Source organism: Ceratotherium simum, chromosome 7 (genome assembly GCF_057802395.1).
Source record: "Ceratotherium simum simum isolate JZ-2026a chromosome 7, ASM5780239v1, whole genome shotgun sequence".
Taxonomy (NCBI): domain Eukaryota; kingdom Metazoa; phylum Chordata; class Mammalia; order Perissodactyla; family Rhinocerotidae; genus Ceratotherium; species Ceratotherium simum.
The window spans coordinates 10500252-10512677 of record NC_141906.1 but is presented as its reverse complement, the minus strand read 5'-3'; the positions used below and the strand labels follow the sequence as shown (position 1 = coordinate 10512677).

General features: G+C 36.3%; 1 protein-coding gene across 7 annotated transcripts in view; it reads left to right on the top strand.

Annotated features, from left to right (window-relative positions):
* The window catches only part of PRMT3 (protein arginine methyltransferase 3), a 135503-nt gene that overhangs the window by 24745 nt on the left and 98332 nt on the right, over positions 1–12426 (top strand). For all 7 annotated transcript variants that reach the window (XM_087433089.1, XM_014783543.2, XM_087433090.1 and 4 more), the window contains exon 9: positions 699–820. In XM_087433089.1, the coding sequence (XP_087289215.1) occupies positions 699–820 (122 nt within the window). The remainder of the gene's footprint in view (positions 1–698; positions 821–12426) is intronic.

The window sequence follows — 12426 nt, the reverse complement described above, 5'->3', positions numbered from 1 at the left end:
GGGACAAGTATATAGCATTTTAGGCCATTGATAGTGAAAGACTTAAGGCACTACAGTATTTAGTAATTTCAGAGAGTAGTGTACCTCTGAGTATTTTAACTTAATGTGTTTCCTTGGTAATTTGTCTTGGTTTTTTACCGTGAACCAAGTAGGTTTCGCTGTAAAATTCTGAGAAGAACCATATGAAATTCTTGACTTAGAAATAATTGTTCCCTACCTGTCCCCAATATCATCTTAAAATTTGTTTTTCTTATTACACTCACCAATGATAATATCATTTTTAAAACTTAAATTCTCAAGTTGCTGAGTTCTAGAATGTAACTTGTTTTTGAGAAAGTTTATTTCTGTTAAAATATAGAATTACTAAGCCTAAATTAGAGCATGTGTACAACAGGGAAATTAAAAACAGAGACTTCCCTATCAAGAAGTCTATGGAAATTGCTTATTTCATATAAAACATCTCTTAAATTTACATTGTTGCACCTGATTGCCACAGACTATGACCAAATATACTGTTATGAATTTAAAACAACCCTTTGTATATCTTCAGTTTCCCCAAATAGAAATTATTACCATATTTGATCAATAAAGTTTTAAAATTTTGTGATCTGTTCCTGGCCAGAAACAACATAATATATGATTAGAATTTAAAATATTAGACCTTTTTGATAACATCTGTTTTTTTTTTATTACACCAGGTAGTTTTGGATGTTGGTTGTGGAACTGGAATTCTTTCTCTGTTTGCTGCTAAAGCTGGGGCAAAGAAGGTTCTTGGAGTTGATCAATCTGAAATACTTTACCAGGCAATGGATATCATAAGGTAGATGCATTTTAAGGCTTGATTTCAGATTATTTTTAAATTTGATGATTAACATAACAGGTTTTCTTGTCTTTAATAGCTGTCTGATGCAAACTCAAGACATGTCTTTTAGTAAAAATTCATTCCAGAATAATAAGATTTTAGGTTGGATTGAGCTAGACATGTTTGAGCTATGAATCATCTTTTCAAAGTTCTCATTGATGGGAATTATTTTTATATACTTTTCTGTCTTTCCAATTATGACTATAAATATGCAATTTTAATAATATAAAATTAGAAATCATTGACATACAAGGTAATATTGTTGGAGGACTCTACAAAACTAAATATTTATATCAGTGATATTTCCTTTAACAAATAACAGTTAGACTAAAGACTAAGAGTTATCTATCTTTTTTTCCACTGAGGAAGATTCGCCCTGAGCTAACATCTGTTGCCAATCTTTCTCTTTTTGTATGTGAGCCACTGCTACGGCATGGCCACTGACAGATGAATGGTGTGGGTCTGTGCCTGGGAACGGAACCCGGGCTGCCAATCAGAAGTGTACCGAACTTAACCGATAGGCCACCAGGGCTGGCCATATCTTTTTCATTTTTGACAACACTAGCCCTTGTGCCTCCTTCAAATTAAAATAAGTAAATTCGAAAATGGCTACAAACAAGGCAGAGTGAATTTAATTTTAATTGTCTAAAAATATCTCCTCTCTTTGAGGAGTTAATTAGGTTAATTGATCAGTGATTGGTTTTACGATGGCTTATGTCCTAGTGAGATGGCCTTTATTTGAACTATAGCTTATAGAACTAGATTTCGTTAGCTGTGTACTTACCAAAAGCACCTTATATTTGGAACTTAGGAGTAATTTCTAGAATAAATAATTAATAGGAAGCTTCTCAATGATTCTTTTTTTTCCAGCTTTGTTGAGATACTGTTGACATATAACTTCGTATAAGTTTAAGGTGTATAGTGTCTTGCTTTGATATATTTATATATTGCAAAATGATTACCTCCATAGCCTTAGCTAACACCTTTATTGCTTCACATAATTACCATTTCTTTTTGTGGTGAGAACGTTTAAGATCTACTCTCTTAGCAACTTTCAGGTATATAATTATTAGTTATAATCACCATGTTGTACATTAGATCCCCAGCGATTCTTAAATGGTCCTCCTGTGGATACTTATGTTCTGTTCTTAAAATTGATTAATGTTGATTTTTTCTGATTAGTATAAAATTTAAATATAATTGTGTAAAATGTTTAAATTTTTAGATTTTATTGCATAATGTAGAAGTATAATGTTGTGGTTAAGAGCACAAGGCTTGAGTCAGGCTTGGGTTTGAGTCCTTGCTCAACCACTTACCAGTTATTTGAACTTGAGTTAAATTATATCTAACCTCTTTGAAACCTCAGTTGTTTCACTGTCAGAATGAAAATAATAATGACTATCTCATATGGTTATGAATAAGATAAATGAGTTATAAGTAACATATGCATTTAAATCTCTTTGGGAAATTTCCTGGCACGTGTTAGATATTCAAAAGTTAGCTACTATTATTATTAACAAATACCAAATTAATGTTAATGAGAAAATTACATTGATCTTGCTTGGATTTTTCATAGATGTAGGTTTGCTTATGATTTTCATATTGGAAAACATCCATAATCTAGTAAAGTTTTTTTTCTAGTTCTTATGATACCATTAAGTACAACATCATCATTTTGGGGGTTCCATAAAGGAGCGCCCTTGCTTGTGCATTGCCATCCAAACAAATGTGAGAACTGTCCCAAAGAAGAGATTGTTTTAGAAGAATTATCAAAAATTTATTGTTGATAGTAAGATTATGGTAAAATATTTCTATTAGAAGTTCTAATCTTATGAAAGACCATGTCCATTTATGTATCAGTTTGTCATTTTTGATTTCTACAAATCTAGACTAGATATGCTCTCAGTTTAATTTCTTTATGGAAGAAAAGGAAAAGGATAGGGATAACACTCATTTTATTTTGTGTTGTTTCATTTTATTTCACAGAAGCCCTGATTCCCAGTGACTTTTTAGAAACATATTTATACAATGATTATCTTTAAATTCGTTGTGTATAAAATTTAGTGCTAGAGTGTATGGAACTTTTGCATGAGTGCATTTATTGAAAATGACTTAGCACTCAATTTTAGGTACTTCGATTTATCCATAAAATTACTAACATTAATTTAGTACTTTCTATTGCATTTCCTTTGAGGTAGGTCAATTATAGTATGTTATTATCCTTATTTTAGAGATTAAGAACTTGAGGCACAGAGATTAAGTAACTCTCCTTATTTGTGGTGGAGCCAGCATTAGATGCCAGGCAGCCTGACTCCATAGTCCATCCTCACAGCCGATTTGCTATGCTGTATCTCCATTTAAACACTTACAGGCCATCAATTGGTTGTGTCCAATAGTTTGCTTTACTTAGAACCTATATAGAGTTTGAAAAGCAGGCCTTTTTATTTTGGATAAGTTTTATTTTGGTTAAGCCAACATTGTACTGTTTCTTTAGAAATATTCTCCTTTGCCTTTTTAATATTCTGAAAAGATAGCTATTTCCATAGTGTTCATATATATCTCTCCTTTGTCTTCCTTTTGAAAATTTGAAATTTACACCGTGGGGTGAAATAACTTCCGTTCTTCTGTTTGTGAATGTATGTATAAAAGAATATGTAAGAAATAGTTCGTTGTTAATTTCCCCACAGTTTTCTGGCTCCTTATTCTACCAAATGAGGAAGGAATATAGCATCTTCTCTCAGCATCTGGAGTCACGTGACTTGATTTCTGTTTTTGGCTTTTTGACTGATTAGCTTTATAATAATGGACAGATTACTTAAGTTCTTTAAGCCCTGGTTTCTTCATTTATAAAATGAGGTTGATGGTAGTATCTGTATCATAAGATTGTTGTAAGGATTGAATCCATTTATGGTGCTTTGCAAAGTGGCTAGCATGTAACTGCTTACTAAATACTGGCAGTAATTACGATCATATTAATTGGTAGTAGTAGTGGTATGTTTGGCTTAGCACCAAATAATACTTTATATTTGGTTGGTTATGTTTCTAAAACGATCATTTACTGCAGCTATCCCATCAAAATATGATGACTCTCTTTTCTGTATTCTATTTCATAATCTCTATTCTCTTACACCGTAAAACTGCAAACATTTGCCGGTTTTATTCTGTACTCACTCTCCACCCTTGAAACCTACTCTTCTCTTCATTTGTCTGTCGTTGTGTACTGGAGCTTTCTAGAACTATCACCAGTCAATGAAAACAACTCTTCCGATTAGCAGGCTGTGAGTGGTCTCTAATAACTTCTGAGGCTTCTTTCTCTGTCAGAAATCTGTACACAGCAGGATTTCTGTAACACTCCGTAAGCTTACATCTGTAAAAAACACTTTAAGTTCTAAAAGATGGATACTTTTTAAATGTTTCATTTTTCTTTTAAATATAGTCAACTTACAACCCTTGAATTATGTTCAAAATGATGGTAAAATAATTTTTATCCCTTCTTTATTTAAAAAAGAGACCTAGGGCCAGGCCCCGTGGCCAGGTGGTTCAAGTTCCACGCACTCCGCTTTGGCAGTCCAGGTTTGCGGTTCAGATCCCGAGTGCGGACCTACTCTACTCACCAGCCATGCTGTGGTGGCAACCCATGTACAGAGTGGAGGAAGATTGGCACAGATGTTAACTCAGGGTGAATCTTCCTCAGCAAAAAAAATAAATAAATAAATACAAGATCTAACATTTCTAAAGAAATGAGTTTAGAATGGAGTAAGTTTTGGTTTTAATGTAAACTGACATATATATATATATATATATATATGTATAAGGGCTTAAAAAGAAGGTCAGGCTTGTGGTTCTGAGATTGCAGACACGAATGAAGTAAAATAGAGATTTTTGAAGATGTTATATTAGCAGGAGCAAATAGAACTCAAAGTGGTCTATGGAAGGAATGAGAAATTGTTTCTTGTTCTTGCTGTCCTACTTGGAACTCTGCAGTGAATGATCATTTCAGAAACAAACTTACCTAAGGATAGTAAAGCTCTTCAATTGCGAGACAATTGTGTACTGTGTTTACCCTCAGGAAGCAGAGGTAGCTTCTGGTAATATTTTCACCATTACTTTGGCTGCCTTTGGTTTCTCATTGACTCAGCCGTGAGATAGCTCATTATTCAGACTTTTGGATGTTATTGCAGAGGAGGTTTCATGAGAAGGTTGATCCATCGTACAGCTACAATGCACCACTTTCAATCTCAGAATGACATTAAAGATGCAATCTTTTATATTGCCTGTGTCTAGAATATTGTTAGAAATGAAACATTAAGAAAAGCCTAGAGAATATTTTGTTCTCTTGTCGTGTTTATGTAAGTATCCTTCTCTAGATTCTAGGACAGGAGCTTTATCTTCTTAATCTTTTTATCCCTAACACCTAGCAAAGTGTCTGATACATGGTAGCTGCTTAGTAAAGATTTTTGAGCAGAATAAAGTAACTTAACATAATGATTTTAAAGATAGTGGTGATACTATATAAGATTTGGAACAAGATCACAAAATACACCAGGACAGATTCTTGAACTAAGGGGTGTTCCTTCATATTTTGTCTCTAAATTTAATAGAAATAACACAGAAGAGTGAATTAAAGCGGAAGAGAATTTTGAACTGCTGATGAGGCTAAATGGTAAAAAAATATTTTGCTACTCAAAAGCCATAGAATTCTAATGAAGGTAATGAAGGTGATCAAGACAAGGAAACTAATTTCATTTCTTCTCCCACCCCGCTGACCCCTTAATTTCCTGTCCACACAGTGATTCTGTCTTGGGGGAGTCCCATGACTACCCGCTAGTTCGGTGGTTCGCTAGAAGAACTCACATGACTCAATATAAAGTTGTAGTCACAGCTAAGATTTATTGCTGCAAAGGGGACAGTCCAGGAACAGCAAGAAAAAGATACCCTTCAGTAGAGAGGTCGTTTACAGGCTCCCAGGTAATCCCTTTTTCTCTGCAAGAGTCACACAAGATGTACTTTTCTCTCCAGCTGCAAACCTCAGAGACACATTTGAAATGTCTCTACCTAAGGAAGTTTTCTTATTCTTAGAGTCCATAGTTCTCAAAAAGAACTGATGACATAGGCACATACCTCTATGTGACCAGCCATGGTGCAAGCCCATGTCAGCAGTCTTCATGTTTGCTTTAAATATGCTGTCAACCTGGTTTATCTTGGTCCACGGCTTCAGGGATATAGGAAAGCATCATTACCCAGTGACTGTGTGAGTGTTCAGGAGTTTTATTGTTAGAGTTTTATCCAGAGTTATTGCCATGGTTACAGAGATAAGTAAGAACTGAGTAGAACAGACCTACTGTGTTAACTCTTTTCTCACAGGTCAAAATTGGAAACCTGGGATTCATACTTGACCTTTCCTTCTCCTTTGCCAACATACCTGTTGTAGATGGAGTCCTGTTAGTTGAGTATCTTTAATGTTTCTCAGATCCACCTGTCTTCTATCATTGATGTTTCTCAAGTCCTACCTTAATTCACTTTCTTGTTTCTCTCACCTGAATTAACGCGTCTGCACGTAGCCGGCCCAGTCATTTGTGCTTTGTCTTCGCCTCCCACTGCTCTGTCATCCATTTTCTGTAGTGCAGCCAGATTGATTTTCCTACCCAATTCTCCTCTCCTTTAAATAAAGAAGGAAGGGGGCAAAAAAGATGTTTTTGTGTTGGGAAGACACAGGAGAGGATAAAGAAGAAACTAAGAATTACCTGTGATCCTGCTATGAGAGATCACTGACATTTTGCTAAGGCTTTGCAAAGCCTTAGGTCCCAGGAGGTGAAATCCATAGAAGCGTAAGCTCTGCCAGAGTATCAGCTCTCCAGGATTAGACAGAGATTTTTCTCTCTTTCATTCACTGATGTGCCCCAGCTACCTGGATGGGTACCTGGCGCATAGTAGGTAATCGATATAGATACTTAATGAATGAATGAGTCAATTAATGAATTTTCAAGATCTGGGATATCAAATGTTGGAAGCCAAGTAAATCATCATCACCAAAGCCTGAAAACTCGTTGTCTCTGCTTGAATCCAGATGATTCTTTTCACCATTTTTTCGCTGTATTAGAAGCTGAGTTATTGCTAATTTTAAACAATAAATGTCCTCAGTGTTAAGTAATTCCACAGCTACACGTTTGTAAACACAAATGATACATTTGGGAGGGAAGCAGTTCATGGATAGCCTGGTTCTGATTCCAAGATTCTGAGCCCTGCGTTTGAAATTATCTGCCTGGTAGTACTGTTTATCTTTTCTGGGATGTGCATACATCTGGCTCCTGTCTCAGATGGTTAAGGATCCTTGATTTTAGTTTACATTTATGAATGGAGGGCTGGATTCTTTAATAAGGGTAACTGCTGTGGGTTTTCCCGCTGAGGGGAGGAAAGGAAGACCAGGTCTGGACACCATTCCTCCAGGAATTCTTCAGTCCCTTTGTCCCTTCCGCTTTGTATCCCTCTCGACTCCAGGGGGTTGTGTCCACTATGATCTTCTCTGGTGTGTGCACGGAGCGCTCGATCCTTCTTCACAGGTTTACCAGTATGAGTTAATTCCCCCTTTTCCTCCACTAAATTATCAGAATCTTTGGTTCTTAGATATCACCTTCTAAAATCTCCATGCATTTATCAGTTTATTATATTTTGTATTACTTTATTGTCATTTCAGTGTGCTTGGGAAACAAAAGAGAAATACGTGTACTTGGATTCCATATTGAACTGAAAGCAAAGTAATATTATTTGTTATTAGTGCCGTAGAGTGGATTCCGACTCCTAGCAACCCTGTGGACAGCAGAGCAGAACCCTGCCCGGTCCTTTTGCACCATCCTCTCCCCTTCTGGGGCTGTCTCAGACAACGCTCCGCTGCTGTTCACAGGGTTTTCATGGCCAATTTTTTCAGAAGTGGGTGGCCATGTCCTTCTAGTCTGTCTTAGTCTGGAAGCTCCGCTGAAACCTGTCCACCATGGGTGACCCTTCTGGTATTTGAAATACCAGAAATAATGGTGACATAGCTTTCAGCATCACAGCAACACACAGCCACCACAGTATGACAACCCACAGATGGGTGGTGTGGCTCCCTCATGGGGAAACGAACGTGGGCCGTGGTGGTGAGAGTGCCTAATATTAACCACAAGACCACCAAAAGTAATACTGTACCTTGTATATTTTTATATCAATTAGAGAATTCCCTCCCTGCCCCTCCCCCATGTGCTTTTTAAAAGAAGTGGCTGTCACCGACATATTCTTCTAGGTGAACTTTATAATCATTTTGTCACTAACTTGAAATGCCGCTTACTTGATTAGGTGTTCATTGTAAGAGCTCCCATGGTACTCTATGCTGTTTGCACATTTATCTTCCTACTATGCCATGTTCTTCCTTAGGACATAGACCATGTCTTTTATCTAAATCACATTGGGCAGGGCCCGCCCCGTGGCTTAGCGGTTAAGTGCGCGAGCTCCGCTGCTGGCGGCCCAGGGTTCGGATCCCGGGCGCGCACCGACGCACCGCTTCTCCGGCCATGCTGAGGCTGCGTCCCACATACAGCAACTAGAAGGATGTGCAGCTATGACACACAACTATCTACTGGAGCTTTGGGGGAAAAATAAATAAATAAAATTAAAAAAAAATAAAAATAAAAAAAATAAATCACATTGGGCAGAAGTATGTTACAAGTTTGATCCTATGTTTTCTATTCTAAATATCCTGAAATGGCTCTTCATTGTCTTTGAGTAACATCTAGACTCCTTAGCATCACCTCTGTCTACCTCCCAGCTTCCCATGACCTCTCTCTACCTCACTATATAATACCTCTTGTTGCTCTAATCATACTACACTATTTATAGTTCTTCAAATTTGCCATTTCTCTTCCATACACACACACAGGCAGTTTGTGCACACAGAAATGACCCTCCCTTACCCGTACTCATATACATCTTTGCCATGCTCTGTTGTTTCCTGGCTAAGCTCCAATGGCACTCGCTTAGTTAAGGGCTTATCGTATGTACCCTATGCTGTTTATCCTTCTGTCTCCCTTAGAGCATGCTCTTAAGTGCATGGACTGTCTTTTATCTCTATATGCCCAGTGCAAGATAATTAATCACGATGATGTCCCTGTATCATGAAATAAATGTTAATTTGCTACTTTCAAGATAAGGAAAGTGCTTGTTGTTCTAACAAAATTTCCACACAGCAAAATAGATAACTTGAGTGTTTATTGGATTAAGAGACTTACTTAAAATATTCTTTTTATTGCAATGTCATGTTTTTATAGATTAAAGCTATGCTAGTTTTTGAGCAGGTTTTTCCAGAGATAGAATTCATTTGGAATGCTCTCATGCTAAAGTAAGGTTTAGTGAGTAGCCACTTGAGGAAAGTCAGTAAAATCTATGGTGGTTTTCGTGAGTGGAAAATCAGGTGGTGATTAAGATGAGCAGTCTCATGAAAGAGGTTATCTATGTGAACGATATCTGTGTTGAGCTGTTTTAATACAGAATTACTGGGAGTTATGGCCTTTGTCTTTTTTCTGTGTATTCCCTGAAATCATAATCTTTTATGTTATATTCATATTTGAACAACAAGTAATTACTGATACAAGTAGGATTATGACGCGTAGCAGACAATAAACAGCCTGAGCAGATGGCCTCTTACAGAACACCTCTTGTTTTCGCATAAGCATTCTGAAGATAGTTTCAGGCAATGGGAACTTTTTGCTCTTTTATAAGCTTTTTTATTTTCTTTGGAGTGTTTGTAATTGTTAACACCTTAATAAATATTTCAGTAAATAGTAAGCAACTACAGCAATTTCATCAGAAAGAATTTTATTAAGTACCTACTTAAAAAAACTCAAATATGATGTAAGCATTCTTTTCTAACTTTTGTGTGAAATATAACATACATATTTTAAAGTGCATAAAATATAAATAATAGGTTCTAATATGCATAAGTATGTATGAATAACAAGAAGTAGAACATTGCCAGCACTTCGAAGCCCGCCCATCTCCATTTCTCCTTTCTCAGTCCAGTGCTGCCCCTGCCTGGTTGAGGTAACTACCATCCTTACTTGCATGGTAATCACTTCCTTGCTTTGTTTTATATTTTAACCACTTGAATGGGCATTCATTTAAGATAATTTAGTTTACTCAATTTGATATTTAAATAAATGAAATCATACATTGTGCATTCTTTTGTCTAGCTTGTTTTGCTCAACATTATTTTTAGCGTTCATTCATGTTGTGTATAGCTGTAGTTCATTCATGGTTATTGTTGTATAGAATGCCATTGATGAATATATCACAATTTGTCTTTTCTGTTCTTGATGGACATTTTCATGTTTTCTAGTTTAGGGCTATTATGAACAGTTCTGTTCTGAACTTCTTGTACGTGTGTCTGGTATACACGTCTTTGGGGATACATGCTTACAAATAGATTGCAGGCTTTAGGGTATACATATCTTCAAATTTTCTAGGTATTGCCAGACTATTTTCCAAAGTGGTTATACCAATTTATACTTCCACCAATAGTGTATAACAGTTCTGGTTGATATTGTCTACCTTTAGAAAATTTTTTCAATTGGTTGTATAGCAGTATCTCATTGCAACTTAAATTTGCATTTCTGTGATTGTTAATGAGGCTGAGCACCCTTTCACGTGATTGTTGACCATTTGAATTTTCTTTTCTGTGAAATATCTGTTCACATCTGTTGCTCAGGTTTTCATTAAGTTGGATCTTTTTCTTATTTATTTGTAGGCAATCTTTATATTTTTTAGATTTGAGTTGTTTATAGGTTTTATATAATGCAAAAGTCTTCTCTCATTCTTGCTTGCCTTTTTGCTGTCTTTGCAGTGACTTCTGATGTACTGAAATTCTTAATTTTCATGTAGCAACGTTCTTGGTTATCGTTGCCCCTAGTTGTGAGTTGAGTATGAAATCTTATGGAGATATTCTCCTATATTCTCTTATAAATTCTTTATAGTTGTTCTTTTTACATTTAGGTCTCTAATCCACTGGGCATTGTTTTGCTATGAAGGCATATATATGCTATGAAGTAGTGGTCCGGTTTTCTTCTTTTTTTTTTAAATCTGTTTAAATGACCTAGTTTTCCCAGTCGCACTTATTGCGAAGACAGTTTTTTCCTCTTTACTTTGCGGTGTCGTCTTTGTCAAGATTCAAGCATCCGTATGTGAAACCAGTATACTCTTTATACTAAAAGTCTACTAAGTCAGTAGAACAGAAAATTACAGGTCACTCATTCATGAATGTATATGCAAAAATTCTAATCAAAATATTAGAAAACTAATTGAGCAATATATTGGAAGGTAAGGTTTATCCCAGGAATACAAGATTGGTTAAATGTGAGAAATCAACCAGAAGAATCTATTGAGATTATCTCAATAGATGCAGAAAAAAAAGTTTGATAAAATTCCATATCCATTCAATATATCTATCTATTAAAACCTTTAGCAAACTAGAACTAGAAAGGAGTGTCCTAACATGATATAGAGCATCTACAAAAACAAAACCTACAGCCCACATCTTGATGAAGCTTTGAGAGCATTCACTTTAAGATCAGGGACGGGAGAAGGATCCTTGCCATCACCTCTTCTATTCAACGCTGTGAAGGAGATCCCAGACAGTACAGCAAGGCAATAAAAAGAGATGGATAAGAACTGGAAATGAGGAAACAAAACTATTCTTGTTCACTAATGAGATGTTTATGAAAAAAATGAACATGATACTATATGGAAAAATTAAATCAAAATGGAAACAAAATCAGTTGTAGAAGAAAATAGGTGAAAATATTTGATGTAGGTAAAGATGTCTTAGATATGACACCAAAAGCATGAACCACAAAAGAAAAAAATGATATTGATCTGTATCAAAATTAAAAACTTTAGCTGTTCAAAACATACCATTAAAAAAATGAAAAAGCGTGGCCGGCCTGGTGGCGTAGCGGTTAAGTTCGTGCACTCCGCTTCAGTGGCCCGGGGTTTGCAGGTTTGGATCCTGGGCACGGACTGACCTACCACTTGTCAAGCCATGCTGTGGCGGCATCCCATATAAAGTGGAGGAAGATGGGCACGGATGTTAGCCCAGGGCCAATCTTCCTCAGGATAAAAAAGAAAAAGAAAAAGCTGAGGGCTGGCCCTGTGGTGTAGTGGTTAAGTTCACATGCTCCACTTCAGTGGCCCGGGGTTCATGGGTTCGGATCCTACGTGCAAACCCACACACTGCTCATCAAGCCATGCTGAGGCTGTGTCCCGTAAACAGAAGAGGGGAAGACTGACACAGATGTTACTTGGGGAAAATCTCCCTCAGCAAAAAGAGGAAGATTGGCAACAGATGTTAGCTCAGGGCCAATCTTCCTCACCGGAAAAAAAAAAAAAAAGAAAAAAGCCACAGTATGGTAGAAAATATTCACAATACATAAATGTGACACGGTTTTTATCCAGAATATGTAAAGAACTCAAAATTCAATTGTAAAAATGCAATTAACCGATTTTTAAAATGGGCAAAAAGTTTGAACAAAAGATAGTGTGAG